This window comes from Pongo abelii, chromosome 6 (genome assembly GCF_028885655.2).
Source record: "Pongo abelii isolate AG06213 chromosome 6, NHGRI_mPonAbe1-v2.0_pri, whole genome shotgun sequence".
In the NCBI taxonomy this organism is placed as follows: domain Eukaryota; kingdom Metazoa; phylum Chordata; class Mammalia; order Primates; family Hominidae; genus Pongo; species Pongo abelii.
Genome location: NC_071991.2, coordinates 70,703,506 through 70,731,298, shown reverse-complemented (window position 1 = coordinate 70,731,298; position 27,793 = coordinate 70,703,506). Strand labels below are relative to the sequence as shown.

The following is a 27,793-nucleotide window of genomic DNA, read 5'->3' as shown; positions in this document are numbered from 1 at the left end:
CCCTCGCACCCTGCTGCCACATTCTCTCCTTTTTCTGTTGCTATGGCTCTCTTTTTCTGTCTCTTTCCCTCTCTCCTCAATAAGCTTAGGACAGTCATGCCTTATAAACTGTAAACATTCATTTTCTTGGTATATTTCTTAAAGCCTTTAATTAAGTTTTTTATGTTAAACTCTCTAAGAGGCACACTCCAAAAGGTATCATCCAAACACCCTTCTGTTTTTTGCTTGAAACCTATTTTAATATATGAATATAAACTTCTTCTTTATGAATATAACAAATATATATGAATATAAATATGAATGCTTCATAGAATGACATGTGGGAAAGCATAGACTACTCTATCTTATAATATGTTTTGTATACATTAATAGCTATATTCATTTCCAGGATATTCGAGGTGTATAATCAACTGCTGAAATCTATACAGTACATACACTTTCATTGTTATGTCAATTTATTTTTACATGTGTTTCATGAAGTGAAACTAAATCTTGTAAAATAAAAATGTGTATTCTAGGTACAAAGACAACTTATAGGTGCAAAATTTTAATTAGATTACTTTGATTTAATTTTGAAACGCACCTGGAGCAAAATTCAAACAGTACAATAAAGAAAAATACAGTTGTCACCACAACCACTTTGTTCCCCTCTCCAGAAGCAACCAGAGTGATAAAATTTGTGTGAATTATTCTGAAAATATATGTACACATATATATCCATATATGCATTTATTTCATTTTCTTTACAATAAAAAGTATAGTTTTCTGAACTATGAGAAAAAAGCAAATCATAAGGTCATGATTTATTTGTGGGGTAAAAAACAAATCAAGGCAATACCCAACATAGGTATTGGATTATGTTTTTAGTTACTAAAAACGTTTTTTTTTTTTGAGATGGAATCTTGCTCTGTTGCCCAGGCTGGAGTGCAATGGTACAATCTCGGCTCACTGCAACCTCCGCCTCCTGGGTTCAAACGATTCTCCTGCCTCAGCCTTTTGGGTAGCTTGGGTTACAGGCACCCACGACCGCGCCCTCATTTTTGTATTTTTGGTAGAGACAGGGTTTCCTCATGTTGGTCAGGCTGGTCTCAAACTCCCGACCTCATGATCTGCCTGCCTTGGCCTCCCAAAGTGCTGGGATTACAGGCGTGAGCCACCGTGCCCGGCCTACTAAAAAGATCTCAATATGTAAATTTAATGAAAAATTAGATACAAACTCATGAAACATTTGCTGTGATGATTTATGCATAAAGTAGTGCACTCAATTTTAATATTTAGAAAACTATAAAACAATTTTGAAATAGTTTTTAACAGCATTTTATTTATTGTGAACCTACATGGGAGAAGATTACATCAATGTACTCATGAGTGACAAAACTGAAATAAATGTAAGAATGTCCAGGGGCAGGTATCTAATAAATGGTCTATAACATTTATGGCAAGATGTCAGCCAAATGCAGAGACAATAAAGCCCTTGGCTTTGAATATTAATAGATAAAGTCACTTAAATATCTATACAGAAATGCTAGTTATGGTTTTGTAGCTTTGTGACCTGAATAGAGTGGAAATGAGTATAATTGAAGCAAAAGATAATTCACTTATTCTGCCCCACTTTTCTAGGGGAGCGAGGTGGAGAGAGCCATATTTCCTTCTAGAAATGGGGAAGATACGGAACCAAGGCTTTCCTATTTCCCTGAGTAACTGTGAAGGTCAATGTCTACATTTTTGAAGAAAAAATGTTTGCCTATTGCTCTTATGAGGAAAGAAATTTTGTTCGTCAAGGCTTTTCTCCTTGAAGAAATGTCTCTAAAAATAATTTTTATTGGCATTGATATTACTATAATTTCTTTTGCATTTAATTTAGGCCAATTTGAAGCTGATAGTCCAAGGATATATAAACCCTATGTAATATACACTTAGCATTATCAAATCAGAACCCTGTGTTTTTCCTTGGGATTAAGGTTGATTGCTGTTCATATAAGTCATGTAAACTTCCAGTGTGTCTTAAAACTATTAATTTCATATTTTACTTGAAATCTTTCTTTATAGTACATGAGAATGAAATAGAGATGACCCATTGCATTCCTCATTATAGTTTCATCACAACCTAAGAAAAATTTAATTCATTTATCCTACCGTCTTAATATTTACACACACACATACACACACGCACACAAAGCCTCATTAAGCCAGTATATTATAAAATATTCTATACCATATAGTGATCTTTTTATGGCAAAATTCAGCAACTATATCTATAATTTCATCTCTTTTGTCACCTTACCTACTGTTGAATTTCTCTGGGTGTTTTTCTCTCATGATGTGGAATCTGTGTGCAATGGAGGCATCCTAAGGGGAGAAAATAGAAAACAAAAACAGGATGGTTTATGATCCTATTATCTTATGAAAATGTAGACTAAATAAAAAAATAACATTTTAAAATGAACTTTTCTTTACAATATTATTGCCAAGAAGATTATGTGAAATTAGGCAAAAATGTGTGATCCATATAAATTCTATGCAGAAGTGATTTGTGTAATAATTTCACAATTGATTATTTGTTACATTTACATCTAAGACTTTATTGCTATTTAATTTCTATATCTCCTTTAATGACTGGCTTTGGCCTCATGTTCAACGTATGTTGAAGATAGCACATATGAGCATAAATGTCAAATAGTAATGGAAAATATTGTTAAACAAGAGTTAGAAAGATGGCCTAATTGGAGAAATGATCAGTACAGAAGCTCCTAATTATTTGAGATTAATTATGGGTAAAAGGATAGTGTGAGGGTGCATGTCTAGTAGAGATAAGTGCAATACTTGACTTCAGAATTTGCTCAGGTTGTCTTGATGTGTAATTAATAACAGTTTGGACCACAAGCAACTTTCTGGCATATCTCATTGAATAGAAAAAAAAAGAGAAATATTTATTTTTGGGGAATTGGTGACAAATACAACTTGTTTCTGAGACCCCAAGTGCATCAGTTCTGACCCTAATGGATGTTTCTTACTTTTGGCAAATACAGAATTTTTCCATGAGATAGAAATCATACTCAATGTGTGAGACTGGTGAAATACTGCTATCCAAGCTTTTCAAGCACGGACTGCTCCAACTGACTCTGAACAATTATCTCTGTTATTCCAAGTGTGGAGATATTTTCCCATTCTTCATCCACACATGATTAATCACTCAAATGGGAAACTAATATATTTACCAGTCATCTCAACAGAAAAGGGCTATTGTTGACATTCACTGTTAATTTTGTTTCAAAGTGGAGATAAAAGAAAAAGAAAACCAAACTCAAGGAAATAAAGAAGTTGTGTATTTGAGAGAATCTTGAAAACACTAATCAAGGATTAAAAGTCTAATGAATGAAATGAATGGCTAATGTGCTTACTCATGCATAACAAAGCATGAAGCACAAAAAGAGAGGGACCAATGCCCACTGCAGATGGCAGAGAGTTGCAGGATACAGCTAACTATAATTTTTTTCTGTATAAACATTTGATACCCTAAAATTTGTCAAGTAATTGAATTAATCCATGAATGAAAATCACCCAGACATATAGATAGAGGTGTATAGAAACAATGCTTATAATAAAGGTTACAAAAATCCCCCTCTACGGTTTAATATTTAAGACGTTATTTTGTTATATATACATGGCCAACTTCCTGGTTTGCTAGGAAGTACAAATATCAAGATGGTTCACTTTTATTCATCCAACGATAACTCTCTAATCTAGCCACAGAGTTCCTTTTTATAAATTTAATTCTATTAAGTCATAAACATATTATACTTTATAATATGAAGTTGTCTTACTGTGGTATGAGATTACAGGAAAAACATCTGAATTGGGATATTTATGGTATATGTAGCATGATCAATTAATTAATTTTGAAATGCACTTACTTTTACTTTATCCCTAATCTGGTACAAAATCAATTTGGAATACCTTCCAATTAAAGGCACACATTCAGCAGACTAGTTAAACAAAAGCAAAGGAATATGAATCAAACACTAAGAATGAATGATCAATATTGCTTCCCATAGGGAGAGTATCATTGAATTTACTTCTGCTTGAATTGTTTCTGCTAAGTTGAGGAGACTGAGACTTTTAAAAATAGACTGTGTAGTACAATTTTTTTTACAAGTGTATATTTTTGTAATAACAAATTCCTTCCTTTACAAAGCAACATAAACAGAATAGAGAAAGGGAGAGAGGCCAGAAGAGAGGAGGGAGAAGAGAGGGGAGAGACAGCAAAAGACCATTTAAGTAGACTCCTAGAAACTCCTAGAAACACAGGACTACATAGCCAAAGATAAAACTAATATTAGCTTATTTATCTTCAAGACACTTGGGCAATGGATCATTTAGTTAAGAGGGGAAAAAATAAAACTTAGTGTCAAACACTAACAGCTCTTTTCCTTGTGTTGAATAGGTTCCACCATAAAAAGAGAGCTGGCATTGCCAACTACAGATTGATAAGGAACAATGACAGCAGGTGTTCATTTGGATGAGAATTCAGATCCAATTCACATGGGATCCTGTCCCTTTGGCATAACCCCAAAGGGCTTGATAGAGTACTGCCAAAATCTGCAACATTATCCAGCAGCCATTTTTCAAGAGACACTAAAGGTTCTCTAAAGACAGGCCAAATAAGAAAAAGCTAAAATGCCGCTGTTAACTATGGTCACTATGATGTACAATACAGCTTTTGAACTTATCCCTTCTATCTAAATAAAATTTTGTATTTTTTGACCAAAAAAAAAATAAATTTTACCATTTCTGTCTGAATGCATTACAGTTTTTAGACAACAGGAATAAATCAGCATTACTCTGCTTCCTAGAAGGCAGAAACTCTGAATTCAGACTTTCTACTTCCAAGCCTTGTGACTTCAAACAAATTATTTATTCATTGAGAATCACAGCTTCCTTATCTTTAAAAGAGGATACTGACATCCCTTCAAAGTACCTTGGTGGAGATTTAATATCATTCTCTATAGCAATTGGAACAGCATTCTGTATAGCTCATATTTTCATGCATCTTATATACAAACAAGTATTTTCTTAAAGTTAAATGAGAATGCTAAATATGGTTAAATGCCATATTTTTGAAATATATTCTTAAAGACTCAAATTGCTTTTTATTATTTCCTTAACCTATATAGCTTTATTTTTAATTAATTAATCTAAGAAATGAAAATAAATCAATTTTATTAAACCAAAACAAATTTAAACCTCATTGTGTTATTCAAACAGTAAAAAAGTAATTAGCAAATTTTCTTGCTATATTTACATATATAAGTATATGCAAATATATGTATATCAAATAATCAGCTTATTAGCCATATCTGTCTCCAATACTTGGTCACTAGTATTTTTCTGAAACGTATTTTTCCTTTTTCTGTATAGGCTTATTTACGTTTTAAGTAAAATTGCCCTGAATCTCCAAATTTGCATTTTACGATATTAATTTGAAAAGCTGATTATTTTCTATGGATCATAACATTTTCAATTGAGAGAATATTCTATATGTAATGAGATCCCAGAGCCTATAGCAAATTCTGTTGAGGAGAATATTGTCCTTATAAAATGTAAATATATGTACCCAAATATTGTCATTAATATTATCTTTTATTCTGTTTAAAGAATCTTTCTCTCACAAATAGTTTCTAAAATTTGTCAAGTAAATTGTTCGTTTTTGATGATTTGACCATTGCACCACATTAAATATCTTTTCAATTTTATTCCATTTTAGAATAGAACATAAATTTAGCCAATTAGAAATGAGTGTCATCAAGAGTTATTCCAAAATCTAACTTTAGAATTAAAAATAATCTTGCATACTATATGGGTTTTTATTGTTGAAATAATTTAGTTCTTCCTTGTTTTTGGAGGAATAAATTCCAATCTCTGTGTGCAAACTTTTCTTTTTCTCAAAAATTGTAATTTACTAAAAAGTTTCAAAAGCTGGTTTTCGGTGCTGTATTTGTTGAATATTTTGTTAAAGATTTCCAGTAATATTTTTGAAGTGTTATTGCAAACAAGAAAATTGCCAATTTTAAGTGTACACTTCAATAAGTTTTGTCAAAGGTATACAATAACAACAATTTTTCCTATGCTTTTGTTCATTCACATTTCTTCTTACGTGGACTACATATTGAAGTCTGTGTCCATTTATCTCTGTATATTAAATTGACTGGGTTCAAGACTCAACTCTAAATTTTACTGAATATTTTACCTTGAAAAGTTTGCTTAGATTTTCATTATTGTCATTTTCCTATATTAAAATAAGAATAATTTTAATAATACCTGCCTTGCTTTGAAGATCTGGTGTTCTAATACCTGGAAGATAACTAGAACTGTGCCTGGTATATAGAAAGCAAGAAAATAAATGTTAGCTATCACTATTATTGAAATATATTCATGATTTTGAGATTCATAATACCTTCTCCTTTGGTTTATTGAGATGGTTAATTAAATAAATTGTATAATCTTCAAGATGAAGTATATGAGGAAATTTTTGCTTTGGTATTCAGAATTTTGTGGGTTATGCATTCGTATATGATAAATTATCTAACAAACTCAAAAGGGTGAGGAATATCACACTATACTTAAACTTCATATAAATATTTCTGCACTAGTACATATGAATATTGACTCAAGGAAAGATAAATTAATAATGTGAGATAGGGCTAACTGTAATTACAGTTATACTAGAAACACTACACTTTGTAATACCACAAAGAGCAGCTTAGTTCAGGTTATAGTTCTCACTAAGAAACTATAAAAATTTGGGTTTTCAAAGCTTTGTTAGATTGAGCTTTTAGATAAGAGATTGTGGTTCTGTATTTCCCATCTGGAATAAAACAATGTTTGCTCTCCTGACAGTCTTTACCTGAACGTACTATGCTCTCCTGACAATCATTACCTGAATATACTATGTATACAAGGCACTATTTTTACCTGTTAATATTTTTAAAGAAAATTACAATAATAGCCATAAGTGGGATTATTTCCCAGGCAGATTGTATCAGATATTGATATCTGTAGTGCTGGGTTGATAAATAGAGCCAGAAGGTTTTCTTCTTTATGCTGCAGAATAGTTAATAATGCATGCGAATTATTTATTCTTTAATCACCTGTGAAATGTTGGTCTGGCATTTTTTTTTGGAGAAATTAACATTTTGGTTTTCTTAATTTCTCTGATATATTAGTTTTTCTATCTCTTCATAAATTATGTTTTTTATTACATCACCTGTAGTGGGCTCAATGGTGCACCTCAAAAAGATATCAGATCCTAATAGCTGGAACCTGGTAACTTTTTTTTACAGAAGTGACCAAGTTGATGATTGATATCGATTGGAACCAGTGACTCCTCTCTACATTGCACTTTCTTTTTGCGGGAATAGGAATGTGTACAAATGTCATGCTATGCTTTTTTTGCCACTGTATTTTGAAAGCCCATAACTTGTTTTCTACTTGAACATGTCCACAAATGGAGAGATATTTTACCTGAAGATGGATCATACCAAGTGTCATCTATATCTGATTTAGGTTATTTACATGATGAGCTTTGCGACTTGGAGCTAAAGGTATTTAGATCAGATTTTCTACTTAAGTTGATGATGTAAAGGACTGAGCCATTTGGGGATACCAAGATGAGGTAAATGTATTTTGCACACAGACATGAATCTTTGGGGGCCAGAGGACAGTTAGCAGTGGGATGACTGTGATCCCTAAACATATCAGGTCCTAATCTCTAGAACCTTGAAATGTTACCTTTGATGGTAAAGGTTTTTGAAAATATGATTAATAATTTGGTGATGAGAAGATTACCCAGGTGGGGCCTAATTCCCTTCACAATTTCCTTATGAGAGAGAGATAGAGATTAGACAGGAGGAGACGATGTGACTATAAAGGCAGACATTGGAGTGGTGCAGCCACAACTTAAAGAATGCTGAAAGCCGCCAGAAGCCAAGAGCGGCAAGAAATGTTTTCTTCCCCATCGACTCTGGAGGGAGCATAAACCTAGGAGCACCTTGATTTCAGTCCAAGGATATTAAATTTGGATTTATCATCTCTTGAACTGTGAGACAATATATTTCTGTTGTTATAAGCCAACAGGTTTGTGGTAATTTTGTTACAGCAGGCATGGGAAACTTATACTTCATCTGTTCATGTAGGGTTTTTTTTTTTTTTGAGAAAAACATTATAATATTTTAATTCTTTCTTGAATCCATGGTTATTTTTATCCTCTTAATTTGAATTTGCATTATTTTTGTATTTAACGAGCAGTTTAGAATCTATAACTTAGCAAAAAGGCATATGAGCACATTAGAATAGGCATAGCAAAGTCTATACATATGCCAACTCCACAAAGTTGACATACAACAACCAAACAGTAAAACTCTAGAGGTAAAAATTGTTGTTTTGAAAAGAAAGATTTATTTTAATGCGACAATATAGTGTGGATGTTTTCCCCTCTGAATATCATGTTGAATTGTGGTACCCAGTGTTGGAGGTGGGGCCTCGTGGGAGGGAATTAGATTATGGGGTCAGATTTCTTATGAATGCTTCAGCACCATCTCCTTGGTGTTGCCGCAATGGGTAAGTTCTCATGAGATCTGGCTTCCTAAAGTGTGTGGCATCTCCCCCCACCTCTTGCTCCTGCTATTGCCATGTGAGGTACCTGTTGCCCCTTTGCTTTCTGCCATGATTGTAAGCTTCCTCAGGCTTCAACAGAAGCTTATGCTGGTGCTATGCTTCCTGTACAGTCTGCAGAACCTTGAGCCAATTAAATCTCCTTTCTTAGAAATTACCCAGCCTCAGGTGTTTCTTTATAGCAAGGAAGAATGGCCTAACACACCCCAGATAGCACTGCTAAGTATCTATTTAACATTGTATGTGCGGTCTTTAGAAATATAACACATCAAGAATTAAACAATAAAAGTTACATGTATCATAAAGAAAAAGAAAGGCTATCATTATTTATACATGATACAATGTTATATACAGCAAATTCAAAGCAATAAACTGAAACCCACATAAATTGAGAGAAGAGTTTAGAGTTTCCCAGATATAGGAATAGTATATAACAATTAGTGAAATTGACAACATTAAAACAAAGTAACAGAAAATAACACCGTTTACAATGGCAAAAGTAATTATAAATATATAGGTAAAAAGTCTGCTAATCTGAGTCCTATGGGGAAAAATGATAATTACTGAAAGACACACACACACACATATACACACACACTATCAGTGGAGATGCACACTATCCTGAGTTACAAAGATTTAGGGAGTTGATGTTACAGTATCTGAGGAATGATACAAGCTCTTCTAAATATGAGCATAGGTAGGAGCACCTGGACTTTTCTCTGTTAGACTGCATTTTTTGTCTTTTAGAACTAATGCTCATGAGGGGTGTGTGTGTGTGTGTGTGTGTGTGATTCCACAGGAACTCAGATGCATTATGTTGCACATCTGCAACTTCGCCTGCTGTGAATACTTCAGATGGAACCCATTGTAGATTTCTGTTACTTAGTTTTGGATTACACTGCTGGAACAACCAGGGAATTTTTCTAGAATGAAATAACTTAGAGACTTGGAGAAATACATGATTGAGAGCAAGTTAATGGGATTTAGAATAAAGCAAATCCCTAGAGTAGGATATAGGATTTGCTGAATGGTACATGAAAATTCAAAAGCAGATTTTAAATAGGGACACCTGGCCGGGCGCCGTGGCTCACGCCTGTAATCCCAGCACTTTGGGAGACTGAGACAGGCAGATCACTAGAGACCAGCCTGGCCAACATGGTGAAACCCCATCTCTACTAAAAATACAGAAAAAAAAATAGCCGGGCATGGTGGCGGGCACCTGTAATCCCAGCTACTGGGAGGCTGAGGCAGGAGAATCACTTGAACCCAGGATGCGGAGGTTGCAGTGAGCCAAGACTGCGCCATTGCACTCTGGCCTGGGTAACAAGAATAAAACTCCATCTCAAAAAAAAAAAAAAAAAAAAATAGGGACACCTTTGTATGAAGGTAGCTGCACCCAAGAGCAGGTTCCAAGTGAATTATTTAATTTCTCGGGTATTTGATATTAGGTGATGGCAAAATTTATAATTAGAATTCAGTTTAAGTTATTAATCTCAAACATTACAATCCACTTTAGTCTTGTTTTTTTAAAAAATAATTATTCCATAAAGTTGGACACAGTCATATCACTCTTGTGATTATGCTGCAGAGGGCGGTGATACCTGGGTTATCTGTGAGATAAGGCCTGCCTTACTTCAGCATCTTCCCATTGTCCCTCCCATTCAGGAAGGGCCCCTTGGGAAAGTAGTAGCTATACACTGGGAGAAGGGGCAGCATCATTATTCCATCAAAAACAGATGGTGGCCTCTAATCTGAAGAAGCACACTATTGTAACTGGAGGAAAGTTTACTCTTTTTAAATGACTACCAAAAAGTCTGTGGGAAACCACATAGGATCATGCAGAATACTGGGGTAAGTAAAACACTCATATGTCCAAAGGGACAATGTGAGGAGCTAGTTACCAAACCCAGAGGGAAAGAGTTATATAGAGAAAACGGCTTTGGGAGGAAAAGACATCCAGTCCCAGGTGACTTTTTCACAGAGGTATCCAGGAACATAAGAACCAGAACCCTGCTTTATTTCCTCTCATCTACTGTGGGGATCTCAACTGGCCAACTCCACCAGAAGAAAGAGGGCAAGGGAACTTGACTGTCTTCCATACAGGACATTTCTCAGGGAGACAGCAGAATGAACAAGAGCAGAGAGAATATCTAGAGAGGAAAACAGAAGCACCCAGAACACAGGGACCACAGTCCTTGAGATTCAATGCTTATAGTAGAATGGAGAGCTATGTGTGCACAGAAGTCTAAAAAGCACCAGTACCAAATCTATGGTAAAGTATTGACAATTATTAATTAAGGTGACCACTGGAGTATCAATATAAATTGTTTTATATTTTCCACTATACATTATGCATTAAACATTTACATTTAAACTTCAATAATTTAGATTAAAAGTATTTCATTAGATCTATAGATTTAATTTAATTGAGGTAAAAGATTAATCTTTTGTTTTATTAAAATTGATACATAGCATTACCTTTAACCTTTTCATAATGGCAAGAGTCATATTGTGAAGTAACACACACCATGTACTGTGGTGGGCAGAGTGTGTAGGGCTATTCACTTTCCATGAAATGACTCTAGACTGCCGAGCAGTAGTTGTGCCTTCTAATTGTTTCAGGATTTTTAACTTATTCCTCTTCCATCATATTAGACTGTTTAACATTCACATCCTGCTGCAAACAACATGCCTGTCCCTAGCAGTTTCCTCCTGTTTGCTTGATTTTAATTTTCATGTATTGAAAAGAAATGAAACCTTAGAATTTTAAATTTAGAACTGACCTTAAACAATGCTCATAGGTTAGACTAGTAAAGTGGTTTTAAAAAAGTCAAGATGAATCTAGAATAGGACCAATAAGCATAAAAGGAGCTGGATTAAAACTCTATGGGCTTCTACCATAAGTGAATGTTAGTAATTTTCTATGTGAACTTTAAGTTCATCATTGTAACTATTTCTAAATATTTAATTATGCCTCCTGCCTAGATTTCCATTTTACTCCAAAAAGTCAAAGTTCTTAAGAAAATTCCTTTTTTTTTGAGACAGAATCTCTCCCTGTCACCAAGGCTGGAGTTGGAGTGTAGTGGTGTGATTATAGCTCACTGCAGCCTTGAACTCCTGGGCTCAAGTGATCGTCTTGCCTTGACCCCTCGAGTAAGCTGGGATTATAGGCATGAGCCATCATGACTGACTAACGTTTTTTTTTTTTTTCTTTAGAGATGAGAGATGAGGTCAAGCTATGTCGTCCAGGCTACTCTCAAACTCCTGCCCTCTAGTGATTCTCCTACTTCAGCCTCCAAAAGTGTTGGAATTAACAGGCGTGAGCCAATGTACCTGGCAAAAATTACCTTTGACAAATCAATTATTATTGGAAATAAAATATATTTCTCGCCTGCTGTAAATAAAAACTTATGAAAATTGTAATGGAATATGACAGGATTGAAAGCAAATGTACAAGTGATTACTATGAGTCTCAATTCCAAAACAGAAACCCATGACTACAGCTAGGGAATCAGATGAGGAGATTTTAATTAAGTTTTAATAATCTTACTGAGAATTTCTCTAGGTTACAAATATTTCATACAGAAGAGTTCATGAAATTGGGCAGACTAATTCAAAATATGAAAAAAAGTTGACCTCAGAGAATCTAGAGACAACTTCCAAGAAGAGAACATGAATTATAAATCCCACTCTTGCTCTTTCCTGCATACAATATGTAGCATTAGCAATGCCAGAAAACGTCTGTAATGGTCTTTTCACATAATTAACTGTAAGCTTCAGAAACAAACTTGTAGAAAGAATAAACCTACTATACACTTACTATAACCACAAATATATCATTTCTGTGATTAAAATGCTCCCTTAAATACAAAGTTTCTTCTACCAAGCAAATTCCAGACTCATTTTTAATGGATTAAAGAGATGGAATTTCTCTCAAGGCATTTATTTTAAATCTCTAGATTTAGGCCAGGCGCAGTGGCTCACGCCTGTTATCCCAGCACTTTGGGAGGCTGAGGCGGGCAGATCACCTGAGGTCAGGCGTTTGAGACCAACATGGCGAAGCCCCATTTCTACTCAAAAAAAAAAGTATATATATAAAATTAGCTCCGTGTGGTGGCACGCACCTGTAGCCCCAGCTACTCAGGAGGCTGAGGCAGGAGAATCACTTGAACTCAGGAGGAGGAGATTGCAGTGAGCCGAGATTGCGCCACTGCACTCCATCCAAATGGGGTGACAGAGCAAGACTCCGTCGCCAAAAATACAAAAACCACCACCACCACCACCAACAAAAAATCCCTCTAGATTTAGGTCTAGAAATCTAAAATGAAGAAAATTGTACAGAGCAAACAATCAGCAACTGAATTAAAAGTGTAATCTAACATGTCACTGAAGAAACAAATCATCTGTGTCTTAACATAGAATTAATCTACTTCCCTAAGTGTTACCTGACAAGAAAATACTTTTTATTATTATTATTATTATACTTTAGGTTTTATGGTACATGTGCACAATGTGCAGGTAAGTTACATATGTATACATGTGTCATGATGGTGCGCTGGACCCACTAACTGGTCATCTGGCATTAGGTATATCTCCCAATGCTATCCCTCCCCCCTCGCCCCACCCCACAACAGTCCCTGAAGTGTGATGTTCCCCTTCCTGTGTCCATATGTTCTCATTGTTCAATTCCCACCTATGAGTGAGAATATGCGGTGTTTGGTTTTTTGTTCTTGCGATAGTTTACTGAGAATGATGATTTCCAATTTCATCCATGTCCCTACAAAGGACATGAACTCATCATTTTTTATGGCTGCATAGTATTCCATGGTGTATATGTGCCACATTTTCTTAATCCAGTCTATCATTGTTGGACATTTGGGTTGGTTCCAAGTCTTTGCTATTGTGAATAATGCCGCAATAAACATACGTGTGCATGTGTCTTTATAGCAGCATGATTTATAGTCCTTTGGGTATATACCCAGTAATGGGATGGCTGGGTCGAATGGAATTTCTAGTTCTAGATCCCTGAGGAATCGCCACACTGACTTCCACAAGGGTTGAACTAGTTTACCTCTTCAAGGAGAACTACAAACCACTGCTCAAGGAAATAAAAGAGGATACAAACAAATGGAAGAACATTCCATGCTCATGGGTAGGAAGAATCAATATCGTGAAAATGGCCATCCTTCCTAAGGTAATTTACAGATTCAATGACAAGAAAATACTTAACAAAAATCTTTACTAAGATGATCATAGGCCTAGAATATTTCACAAACTCTGCCTGTATCTATTGAATAATGTAAAGTTCCAATGTGTTTTGGTCTCCCTCTAATAGAATCCTTATTTCATAGTTTCCATTCCTCTTTCCCAATTAGAAAACAATGACAGGTATATAAACTTACATAGCTAAAATATTTACTATAATCACTTGATTGAGATTTTGAATTGAGAAATCAAGTCAATATAATGTATTTAAAACTGTTCATTTCACAGTAAATTAGATATTTAACTCTGTTTTAGTTTCTGGAAACCCTAAGTGTTTTTGCTGATATATATTATTTTCAATAATCAAGATATCTTTTTCAGTTAATGCACAACGGTTGTATCCATCAATTACATTTATATGTCTCAGGTTGATTGGTCATTGCAGTATTCATTCAATCTGATAAAAGCTGCAAATGTGTTCAGTGATTTGATGTAATTTCCGTAAATCTGCAAAGAAAGACTTATCATCTTTGAATACCCAAGGGTTTGAAATGTGACAGGGTAATACTTAATTTTGCAAAATAAATCCAAGTCAAAACCTCCTGTGCATTTGCAATCATTAAACTGAAGTGGGGAATGACCAAAGTGGTATGAGTGGTCACCAGTAACTTGAGATGAGATGGGAGAGTAAGAGGTAGGGATACAGGCAGCAGTGGAGCCTGAGGTGGACACAAAGGAGGAGGGGAAATGAGATAGAAAAAAAATCATGTTTACTATCTACAAGTAGGAATGAGAATAGATCTAAAAGGTGAGGGAGGAAATAAGCCTGCAATTGAGGCTAAGGGGTCCCTTGAGAATTATATTGGGACAGAGAGAAGGGAGCTGGATAGTGTGGTGGAACCAGAACTAGAAATAATATAACTTTCATGGCAAAAGTCTGAAAGTAAGGCTCTCTATAACATTCATTAACTCAAGAATGCCAGCAGTATCGATGCTGCACCAAGAACAGAGTGCAAAGTGCAATTATATAGTTTTTAATCCCATTTAATTTCCTTAGTGAGTCTATGAGGTAAATATTGTTTTAGAGAAAAAACTGAAACTTAATTGGTTTACATAACTCAGCAAAAATCAAGTTAAGGTAGTCAAAACTTAAACCAGAATATATGTACCTATATGTAAATAGCACATAGTTACATAGTTTACTATCTCAAAAGGCTTTAGCTTATGAATTCCAAAGAGAATCAAGCTTTATTATAAGAATAATTTCCAAAATATAATTATATTCTTTATACCTGAAAGACAATTATCTTAATAATTTGGTTAATTTCAATTAGATATCTCAAAGTGGCAGCATAGTTTATTTATTTGCATCTCATTTCACCTAGGCAGCCATGTGCCCAGCTAATAGACAAATAAATTCTGATTTTCCTGGGTACCTTTGTAACTAGAAATGGTTATCTAGATAGAGGTCCATTCCACTCTTCATCACTACCACCTTAGTCATAGGAATGTGGACTTAATTCCTGAAAGGTGAAAAGGGGGACAAAAAGGAGTCCAGTCCTTTAAAACAACTTGAAGCTGTCCTACTGGCTTTGAATTAACTTCTTCCAGTTGTCCTGGGAAAAGAAGCCTATGACTTAGAACTTTGCTATTGTTCCATAAAGCCAATCACGATCCTAACTGAAACAAAGGTAATCATTTATTCAGAGCTTCATTCCTGTGAGAACATAAAATTAGGGAGTCAGTGAATTCTGTAATGGCGATTTCTACAAAATATTTCACTCAATTATTTTTCTTTAGAGACAAAATTACAAAACTTTGTATTTATATAGAGCTGTGTGATTTCCAAAGGATTTTCTGGTAAATTATACATTTTGACCTGATTAATTGTGGTAATTTTTTTTTAATGCAGAAACAGGAGAGACGCTAATTGTTTGCCTTTTAGAAAGAATAGATATGCTTTCTAGAGATTATGCAGCTCCCTAGAAGTGAGAATGAGTTTAGTCTTTAAACTCTCAATCCATGACTCACGGTGCTACTTCCATATTGATATGGTTTGGCTGTGTCCCCACCCAAATCTCATCCTGAATTTTAGTTCCCATAATTCCTATGTGTTATGAGAGGGAGCAGATGGGAGATAATTTAATCATGGGGGCATTTTCCCCCATATTGTTCTCATGTAGTGAATAAATCTCATGAGATCTGATGGTTTTTTAAGGGGAAACTCCTTTCACTTGGCTCTCATATTCTCTCTCTTGTCTGCTGCCATGTAAGATGTGCCTTTTACCTTCTGCCATGATTGTGAGATCTTCCCAGGCACATGGAACTGTGAATCCATTAAATCTCTTTTTCTTTATAAATTACCCAGTCTCAGGTATGTCTTTATTTGCAGCATGGAAATGGACAAATATCCATCTTGTCAAGCAATATGGATTACTGGATAATTTTCATGAAGAACCACTTCTGCTTTTCTCTAAGGTATTTCATGATTTATTGTTGCTAATGCCATTAGCATCCAATATTTCCTAAAAGAACACATATTATTCAGAAATTTAGAGGCTGCTTGTGTCCATAATTCTATTCTTAACCTAATGTTAGGTTTCATTTAATTAATGATTTAGTTCCTGAAGGATGTTAAAAAACAAAATACTGTTGATTGATTCTTTTTAAATGATAAATAACATTTGTCCTCATTCTTTGTTCTCAAGGATAATATTATTTTAAATGTCCTTTATTGTAATCATAGTAATTAAAGAGAATCAAATCAATAAATTGATAGCTTAAAACCATAATGAGAGACTCCTAATTTATCTAACTTAAGTTAGAAAAATTGAGTCCAACGTCCCTCAGCAAAAATATCTCATACCTCAGTGCTACAAAGAACATTGTAAAAAGTGACTGCAGAACTCCCACAACACTAAACTAGTATTTGAAACAGAATATAGGCCTATTACATTATCCTCATAAATGATTAATATTTAATTCATAGAAGTTTACAGAGATAAAAGTGTTTTGTTTATAATGTAATATAAAAATTAAAATCTATTGTGTATCTAGAAAAAAATTCTAGACATAAAACCTATAAGGGGAAATTACTTCTGTTAATCTTTGCTTTTATTATCCCCAAACAGGGCTATAACTAGTCTGTTGAAGACTTTCCTATGGGCAGTAGAGAAAGGAACAATAATGTGAACATGTTTAATGTACTGCAGAAGGATCAAATCTTGTTGAGGGAGTGAGGAGGTAGCTATTGTCTAGGGCTGGAGTTGAAAGCCCTGAGGGAAAATTTAAAAATACCAATAAAAGAACATATATAAGATATTGCTTTGGTGGCAATTAAAATATTTGCTCATGTTTTTCCAACCTAAAAACAAAGGTCTAGCCTTCATGCAAGGAAAATTATCTACATTTTGGATTGTTTGAAGAAAAGTAAATACAATTGACACATTTGTTAGTGAGGTACAGCTTACAGGGATTCATAGAATTAATGGGTATTAGATGTAATACTTTAATCTCTGTTTTCTGCAAATCATGAACCCCCGCCATGATGGGTTTCTACAGTTCTAGACCTGATGTATTTCTAGGTCTGACCTTTATGCCACCATAAAGTAATTTAACAAACACCTCTAAAAATAAAAGACATGGTTCACCTCAAAAATAATAAGGGCCAAGAAATTTAAATCCTTTTGATAGTTTACATTCAATAGCAATAACAACTCAATACAATTACACATTTAAAGTACATGACAAAAAAGGGTTAAACTTTAATGGATTGAAAGAAATATTTTAATTATACTGTTTGTAGGTTGTAATAAATAGTAATAGCCATAGTCAAATTTTGCAAACATGGAACTATCCCTGTATGCTTACATAGACATAACCATTTTTCAATACATCTACTTTGAATGCTTAATCTATGCAAACTTTCAGAGGCATATTTGCCTAGTGTTAGTATTTCTGATAAAATAGTTTTATGTTAGTTTCCAGCAAAATGGTTCTCTAATTAGGCACGTATATGTGGTCAATTATGTTTATTTGAATAAACTATGGATTGAAAATGGAGTTTTATGTTCTACTCTGCTATTTGAAGACTAAAAGGAAAAGATGGTGATGCTTGATGAAACAATGGATGCTAATACCATATTTTCCCCTTATCTACAGGGTATACATTCTGAGACTCTCAGTAGATGCCTGAAACTGCAGATAGTACAGACCCATGTATATAAGTATATATATGGTTTTCCCATACATATGTACATACCTATGATAAAGTTTAAGTTAGAAATTAGGTACAGTAAATAATAACAATAACTAATAATAAAATAGAACAATTATCACAATATACTGTAATAAAAGTTACGTCAATGTGGTGTTTATCTCTCCCAAAGTATTTTCTTGTACTGTAGTCACCCTACTTCTTGTGATGAAACAAGATGATATGAAGCTTACAGGATGAGATAAAGTGAAGTGAATAGGCACCGTGAATGTAGCATTAGGCTACGAGTGACCTAAGTGGCAGGTAGCATATTCAACGTGGATTCCCTGGACAAAGGGATGATTCAAGACCTGGGTGGGAGGTCCAGGGACGGTCCAAGATTTCATCATGCTACTAGAACAGTGTGCAATTTAAAACATACAAATTGTTTATTTCTGGAATATTTGATTAATATTTCAGACTATGGTTGACTGCAGTAACTGAAGCCGTGGAAAGCACAACCACAGATAAAGTGGACTACTGTAATATTAAGCATTCTACATTTCTGGACTTATCCAGCATGTAAACTTCTCACATATAAAAAAGTCATCATAAAATACCATGGCTATCATGGTATCATACACACACACACACACACACGGCTATGTATACATCATAGCAATTAAACTGAAATGTGATGTTAATCATATGCCATATCCAATATAAAATCTATAATTACATGTATGGCCAAAATGCTCCACATTATTTTGGCACCAATGTATTAGCTTCAATGTTTCAAGCTCTTTGAAGGTTTAAAATATATGAAAATGCTCTGCATATTAAATTATTTTAAAGGCCTCCTTGTTCAGAAAAGTACATAATCAAAATATATTCTCTTATGGAAGTATTCCTTAAAAGAGTATATTTTCTATGATATTAACTTAGTAGTCAAGTATTAGTATTAGTTCATTTCTTATCTAGCATTTTATCTTTTATATTCATATAGTATTTTAATTTTAGAATTTTATAAAATGAGATTTTAGATGCCTAACAAAATGTATAAGCATTTTGAGACAATCTACATTTAGTGATTCAAACGGGACACTTTTTTCTGTATTGTGCTAATCTTAATTTGTGACCCTACCCACCAAAAGAAATAAAAATCAGTCTTTGCAAATATAAGAATACAAATTTAGCCTACCATTTTTCATCTTTTCAGATAAGCAGCATTTATGGGTTAACCACACTTATGGCTTAACATGGCATTCACTTATTAATAATGATAACCACCTTAAATTAGTCTCACAAACAAAATATTATGGGACACCTTGTATTGCAATGTTTTGCCAGGCAAAACATCACTCATTCTCTGACATCAAATATGCAAAGTGAGTAGAAGGTTGAAAGCGCCTATGACTTTTTAAAGGTATTCAAAATTACACATTTGTAAAACACTGCTTTGCTTCCATGATTTATTTAAATCATTTTATGTATTTCAAATTGTATGTCTTTGTTTCACTCTAACATGAAATTTAAAAAAATACATACACTTGACCAGTATCTAGTCCTACTAATATATACAATCCACGTGGATCTGCATGTTATATGGCTTCATGATAAAACAGTAAACTATCTTCACAAGATTAGTAATACTATTTTTTAAATGTCTTCAAGAAAGACAAAGGTTTAGTAGGCTAAATTTGATGGTACTGTTGATATCTAGCAGAATCAAATTATTTATTTTCTGTTGCTTAAATGAAAAGCACAAATATATTCCTATTGTATTTCAAGTTGACCCATGATTCTCTAGATGTAGTCCCCACTAATCAGTGGCACCATTGAATTCAGAGACAAATCCTTCCTGATACACACAATGGAAAATACTTTAATAAGTGAACACATAAGACTCTATAATACCATTGCACAAAGAGAATAATGGTCAACAAATGGCTCTTTTAAAATGCATTATTTGTCACTAAATACACTGCCATTATAACAAGAAACCTTTTGTGCTTTAAAAGGGTATGTTTCTCAGTAAAATATTTATGCTTTTAGAAATTACCAGACTATATAGCCCATGCACAACAATTTCACTGTTATTACACAAAATTGTAAATTATTTCCTTTAAATTATTAATGCAATTGAAAAAAGAATTTTTCAGGCTTATAGTCTTTTGAAAGGACAGCAAAATAGACGAAACAAAACCAAGATGACAATTTCAGCATTTAAAATCTACACATGATAATTCAAACAAATGTTATGACATTTAAGATAATGAAACCCTTCATTTATTCTACTATCTGGTATGAGTTTTATTTCACATATAAGGAGTCAGAACAGATGTCCAAATATTGTAATGCCAAAAGAAAGTTAGGGCATATCTTGATTAATACCCTCAGAGCAGCCTGTAGTGTCTCTTTAAAACTGGCATGGTTTACTTCAAAACAACTATTCAAAACCCATTCTAGGAAGCCTAGCTAGACAAAGATTCCCAAGACAAAAAGAAAACAATAAAGCTTAGTATAACCCTTTTAGCAATGTGAGTTCCGTATTATTGACAGACCATTCATTGCAATCAGTAAATGATTAATTGCAAATTTGTTGCTAAATTGACCACACACAAAAAAGAGACAAGCTTCAGGCTACTGTTAAAGAGGGAAAACTTATGTTAAAAATTATTGGAGGCTTTTTGTAGTGAATTAATTCTAATCAATATACTTTTTGACTACACAGTGGAATAATGACTTCCTTAAATATCAGAGGTACCCATGATTGCAGACATTCAAATTAATAATTAACCTACTGACTTGCATTTTTAAAAAATTTACTGAAGTAGCTTTTTCTTTTGCCTTACCTTTAACAAATAAATAGTTCATGTTTCATCAAACATGTGCATAAGATTTGTTTTTGAATTTCAAATGTAGATTGCAGAAGTAATGCCCATATGGTCAAACTTATAATAATTGCCTCAAGCAATTTGTTCTTGGGTTTTTATGAAGATAAACCTCAGTGGCATATTAAAAACATAAAAGTATAAAAGGTAGTAAGATGGATGGGTATTTGTTTCTCAGTTACAAATGGCTATGCTTTACAAAAATGGTGCCTTTGGGGTTCTTTTATTCATATCAGAATGATCAAGCAAAAATGAGTGGTATAAGGGTACAATATAATATTTTGCAAAAAAGGAACATTTTCATCAAAATAACCTGCAAAGTCATTTTCAGAATATTTATTGAGCACCTATTGTATGCCAAACACTGTGCTAGGTTCTGAAAAGACAAAAATTAAATAAAACATAGAACTTCTGTTAGGAAAATAATATTTGTAAATCACTTCTTCCCTTAACTACTCTTTTTTCTTTGAAACTTATTGGGAATGCATCAGTGACAAAGAGGCAGAAGCATTATTCTAAAGTTTTTGAAAACAGAAGCAATAATCTTTGCTACAAAGATGAAAACAGAGGATAAATAAAGCTGCTTCAGATATTTATAATAATTTGATTACTAAAAAATTATGTCAGTGATTATGCAGTCCTATTTCTAGGTAAGGTATCCAAAGTCACTACAGCTAATAAGGATATATTTCTAAAAATTATGTGAGGGTGCTTCAAGATCTATATCACAGGAGGTGGGGGAGTGGTAAGAAAAGTGCACATCTTTAAAATGTGGTATAATATATACAATGGAATACTACTCAGCCATAAACAAATGAAATAATGTCTTTTGCAGCAACTTGGATGGAACTACAGGCCACTATTCTAAGTGAAGTAACTCAGAAATCAAAAACCAAATATGCATGTTCTTATTTGTAAGTGGGAGGTAAGCTATGGGTACACAAAGGCATAGAGAGTAGTATAATGGACATTGGAGACTCAGAAGTGGGGAGAAAGAGAGGGGGACAAGGAATGAAAAAACACCTATTGCATATGATGTGCCCTATTAGGGTGATGGGTGCACTAAAATCCTAGACTTCCCCACTATACAATTCACCCACATAACCAAAAACTACTTGTACTTCTAAAGCGATTAAAATAAAAATTTTAAAATAAAACATAAGAAATGTTTTAAAAAAAGAAAAGTGAACATCTTTAGTTTCTACAGTAGCCTTCTATATTGAGACTGTATTATACTTTTGGGATGACTTTACAAAGAACTATGAAGTCCATCCCCCGATATCATAAAATGCCTTCCTTAGCTCTATGTTCCTAGGCTCTCCTAGTGGTATTTAACAATCGTGTCACTATATTTCTCAGTGCACTTTCAGCCAGGCATAAATGACCATAAATAGCCTCTGCTGCATAATCCAGAGCACCAAATGGCCTGGAGCTAGCAGAAAAGAATTCGAACTTTGCTGCATCACCCCGAATAACAATAATTCACTAAGTTATTGAATGTTGTATGTTATTATGCAGAGAGTGAACAAACTGACATTCAACAATGCTAGATAATTTGTGCAATACTGCAAAACCAATAGGTGGGTTCAGCTGGTATTTGAACACAGTTCAATTGCTTCCTTCTGTTCTAGGAGATGGCTTGTTATCTTATTTCCACAATACCCACTGAATAATGAAAAAAATTGCTTTATATAACCAAGTGACACTCGTGGAAGGACAGCTGATTTTCTAGCACTCAAAGCATACGTTTTGTTGTACATTTAACTTTATTGACACAAAGATGCATTTAATATATTCTTATTTATGGATTATGTTCCATTTTTGAGTTAGATTCTTAACTGTTATAATACATGGGGAATATCCATGCTTTATTGTATCTGAGAGTTTAAAGTATAGAAATATTTTTCACTTAAAAAGGTATGTAATTTATATCTATTTCTGCTTAATTTGTGAAAACAATCTTTTAAAGCAAACAATAATTGTCTTAGTGAAGCAAATTTGCCACCTTACACATTCTCCTTAATAGCATTTGTTGATTTGTTGAAGATGCTTACCTTGCTCAAATGTGTTTAAATCTCATTAAAATATATTCACAAACAAGTGCTCCATTTTTAAAATTGCTCTGCTAAGGATACATTAATACAGTCAAGTTAATTAACACAAAGTATTATACAATCATAATGATACAAATTTAAAAGGAAAATGGAATAGGTAACAATCCATCAAATTTTAAAAACTTGAATGGTCTGTAGAAAGTCAAGACCAGAGATTCAGAGAATAAAATAACCTGTCTAGATGTTATTGCTGAACAGGAGTAGAACTAAAGTGTTCTGAATTAAAATGCAGGCATCCTTTTTGATTTTGTGATTAATCATCAGAATTAAAGTCAATTGAAGGTAATTTTGGGGAATTGCTAATTTAGTTGATTTCTTTGCCTCAAAGTTTACAGCATTCAGTCAATGCATGCTATAATTTATGCAGTAGTAGTAGTACACTTTTTGTTAGGAAGGAAAAGAGAATCCAACTAATTTGTATTTTGCAATGAGTAAATATTAATTCCAACAGAATAACAATGTCAAAATTACCAATTACCTTATACAGCAATATAGTTTATTTACTTGCAGTAAGTTTACCAATTGCTCACATAAGGGAAATAGATTATATTTGGTAAGAAAGGTCAAGAGAGAGGAATCACTTGGAGATGGGCTGGAAACTGGGTTTTGAGGATGAAGAAAAGACATTGTGTGTAAACATGAAGGATTTTGAAAGTATGAAGGTAAAGAGTTTTAATTTCATTTGCTTGGAAGTTTAGTCCTCTGAATAAAAATTCTTGAACAGAGTAGAGAAAAGGTGTTTCTTAGAGATGGGCATCATTCTAAAAAGATAACTCTGTGGTTCTGTTTTTGAGTTATTATTATTATTTTATAAATGATAAATTTTGCACTGGTTGCTTGAGTAGCAAAATGTAGCAAATAGTCCCAAACTTCTATATGTTTAAAATTATTTTCTGTCCCTTTTACTGCTTTTTGCCCAGAAAGATAACTAAGTTTGTTCTGGGTTGGTATCTAGGAGTTAATATCATTTATTATTATCGCTTGAGGCTGAGACTTAATAACTTTGGCAGGAAGCAAGTCTCCATTTGATTTGAAAAATATGGTTAATTTTGCAGTATGTTTTCTCATTCAGAATAATTCTTCAAAAGAAAGATGAGTGAGTATTTGCTACCATGATCCACGAAAACATTATTGGCTATCACCTCCGAACGATTAGTTTCGGTTTGATTTCTCTCCCTTCTGGCTTAAGTCTTCTTGAATACCAAAAGTTAAAATGAAGACATGGCAGATCAGTGATAGATTACCATAATCATAAAATCACAATGGAGCCTCACAGATCATCTTGTTTGAAAATTCTTTTTACAAGCAAGGAAACTGAGGCAACACCTTAAATGGAATGATTTACAAATAATGAGCTGGTGGCAGAGCTATGGCTCATGATTCCTAGTGTATAACCTTTATACTACATAAACTAACGTTAATGTCAAGTAGTGGAGAAATCAAATAGTCTTCTGAAACATAAATGACAGAAATTGCTCAAGGCATAGCCTAGTGTAGTAAGATAAAGTAAAGAATGATTAAATATTTTCCAAATGTGGAAACAAAAAACATAAGAACTGTCATAGTGAATCAGACCTGTGGCTCGTCCCAGCGTTTTCTTTTAGGCATTGGCTTTGAGAAGAGAATACATTTCTTTTCCCACAGGTCAACTTCAAATGTTAGAAATTCAAATAAGTTGAACCAGGTCTACTATAACCTAAACAGGTTATTTTCCCTTGTGGGGTTAATATTCACAAATTTGTTCTGGCCTTTTTCAATACTTCACATATTTTTATGTTCCCTAATTTTATATGCTCCATTACATTTGAAAACTTTTAAATATTTTTATTTGCTATAAATCCTTGGTAACTTTTAAAAATAAAACAATATCCTCCTTTTCTTGTAGTCTAAATTTTATTAACATCTTTGCCCTTTAACTGTATTGATCCAGACTATAAGTTTTCTTAAGCTTCACCTTTTTGATAAAAAAACAAAGTGTTTTCATATTATTTTTATTGATCAGCATTTTAAATAAAATTATTTTACCTTTATCAGCATTTAAAAATAGGTCTTTTTTATAATGAATTTGTTTATTCGTTGAACCCGTATTCTATGTTTAGTACTGGAGTAAGGGTTTAAGATAAGCAAATGAACAAAACTAAAAAGTTTCTTTTTTTTTTTTTTTTTTTGCTATCATCTTTCCTAAAATAGTACAATTGAGAGTATAAGTTTTATTTCAAGTAGCATTTCCATATATTTGGTAAAAATCTTTTTACCTCCATGCTTTTAATTTCACTATTATTGTTAACCATTAAAAAAATAAAAAGTAAATAATACCTTTACTCCTACATGTAAGCAATCTAGTGGTGTTTTAAGCATGGTGCCTGGTAGTTGGGTGTGAAATTGGTTTGGGTACTAGATGATGGATAGAAGCTCAGAGGACCTTATGGAGTCTACTGATGAAGATTTGAAGGACAGTGAGAAAAGTGTTATTGAGGGCTGGAAGAAACAGGACTCCTGTTGTATAGCGGTGAAATGTTTAGCAACATTCTTGCTTCTTTTTATGTGAAAAATATAAAAGATATCTATAAATATGACAATGGCTGCAAACATTTCTAGGCAAAATGTAGAAAAGTGTTCAGACATATTCTAGCTGCATATAATAATAAACGGGACAAGAATAAAGGAATTTAAAATTTTAAGGCAAAATTTACATAAAATATTAATAAGCTTGATGAGTTTGAGGATAAAACTATTTCTCATCCTGAGACACTCCCAGAAAAAATATTCTCAAGATAAGAATTGGCTTCAGGGAAAAAATCAAATCCAGTATACTACCAATAACTTGGTGGGATTTAGGGTTATAGGAATCACAAGGTTGTGACTGTATGATTTTTGTTAAAACCTTAAAAATATTTAAGGGCCTGCCCAGGAGGGCTTCTAGAACTCTTAAGAGAATGCTTTATAGACGGGTTCAATTAATAGGGATCTTCTTAAGGACAGTGTCCCAAAGTAGCATCTCAAGTTAGAGAAATATCATCAGGAGGAAGTATATGGTTATGGCTTTTGTCTGATTGAGCAGAATTTTAATTTAATACATAAGAGACATACAAAGTTTTTAAAGAAATGCTTATAGTTTGGCTAAAAGTGATAGATACAGTACAAAATGAAAAGAGGTTGTTGAACCTCCAACCTACTGTGAGAAGGCAGCAGGTGGAGAAACTTGCTTAATGAAAAACACAAATATGTGTCTCTGGAACAGAGGTAATGACTGAAACAGAAGAATCAAGAGCTCAGAGAATCATCTCCAGGAAGCTGAACTGAGTTATAAACAAGAAACTGGCAATACGTGTTCTGCTGGATTTCATAATTGCTATGAACAAATGACTGCTATGTATTTTGTGTTTCCTTACTTTTCGAGTGGGAGTGTCTATTGCCGTTATCCTATGTCATTTTATGTTGGATGTATATATGGGGTGCAGATAATTTGTTTCTTTATTTAATAGGTTTTTATTTCAAGGAGCTGTACCTGAGGAAGTGCACTCAGGAACTCCATCTATACCCTGACCCGATTTAAATAATGGGGTCTGGACTTTGAACAAATGCCATAATAGGATGAGGTTTTTGAGGGTCTTGGAAGATGGTGAGTATATTTTGCATGTGGGATTGCAATATATTTTTGGGTTAAGAGGGTGGACATTATAGCTTGTCTCAATAGTAGCTGCCATTATTTTTTTCCCTACTTGTTCACACATGTCATACCCCAGTGAAAGAGGAAGTCTATTTATCTTCATGTCTTGGATGTGGGCTTGACTAATAGAATGTGATGAAAGTGACATTCTAGGCATAGCAGCTTTCACCTGTTTCTCTTGGAAAGCTTGTTTTGGAAAAAACCAGCTTTCACATAAGAAGTCCAACTAATCTGTTACCTTCATGTTTTGAGACGAGAAAGAAGCCTTCTCCTGGAGAGAGAGAAGTCAAGTAGAACCAAGCTACTAGGCATGTGAGTTAAGAAAATATTTTAGAATTTTATCCCCAACCCCGGCTGTCAGAGCTAATGCCCATGAATCAAAGAAAAAAACATCCAGCTATGCATTCCAAATTCTCCCCCTACAAAATTGTGAGTAAAATAAAATGGCTGTTTAAAGCCATTACACTTTGAAGTCACATGTTACACAATATACAACTCTTAAGTAAACCAAACACAACTACACTACCATTTCAGGATTCATTTATGACTCTGAAGTACTTTTGGCAATAGTTAGTTTTCTGGTGGGAAAATATTATGTTTACAAGTTGGAGCCTTAAATATAGTTGATAGAAATATAGAGATCACAAATTTTGACATTAGATTGGAAACTTAATTTGAGGCCTGATTTAGATTATACATAAAGTATCTATATGCATAATCCTTAAAAATATGATGTAATCTATATACCACTATTCTCTTCACAGAGCACCCCAACTGCAAAACACTCCGGCTGTATGCACTGATCATTCAAATCCCATCACAATTTCTATCTCCTTTTTGAAAAAAACATACCTAGGATTCTGGCTTTCAATATTCCTTTCCCATTCACCTATTCCTCTCACCTTCAACACTTTCCAATCTTCCCCTAAAGGATCAGTTTACTTACAGAAAACTGGAATCAACAAAAGAACCACTAGACAGCTTAACATTTGAGAGGACTAGCTCTTTCTTTGACTTTCTGCCTTCACTCCAGTAACTGTTTTTC

General features: G+C 33.7%; 1 protein-coding gene across 9 annotated transcripts in view; it reads right to left on the bottom strand.

Annotated features, from left to right (window-relative positions):
• DGKB (diacylglycerol kinase beta) overlaps positions 1–27,793 on the bottom strand; it is a 743,750-nt gene that overhangs the window by 318,458 nt on the left and 397,499 nt on the right. For all 9 annotated transcript variants that reach the window (XM_024249734.3, XM_024249737.3, XM_024249742.3 and 6 more), the window contains one exon: positions 2,285–2,349. In XM_024249734.3, the coding sequence (XP_024105502.1) occupies positions 2,285–2,349 (65 nt within the window). The remainder of the gene's footprint in view (positions 1–2,284; positions 2,350–27,793) is intronic.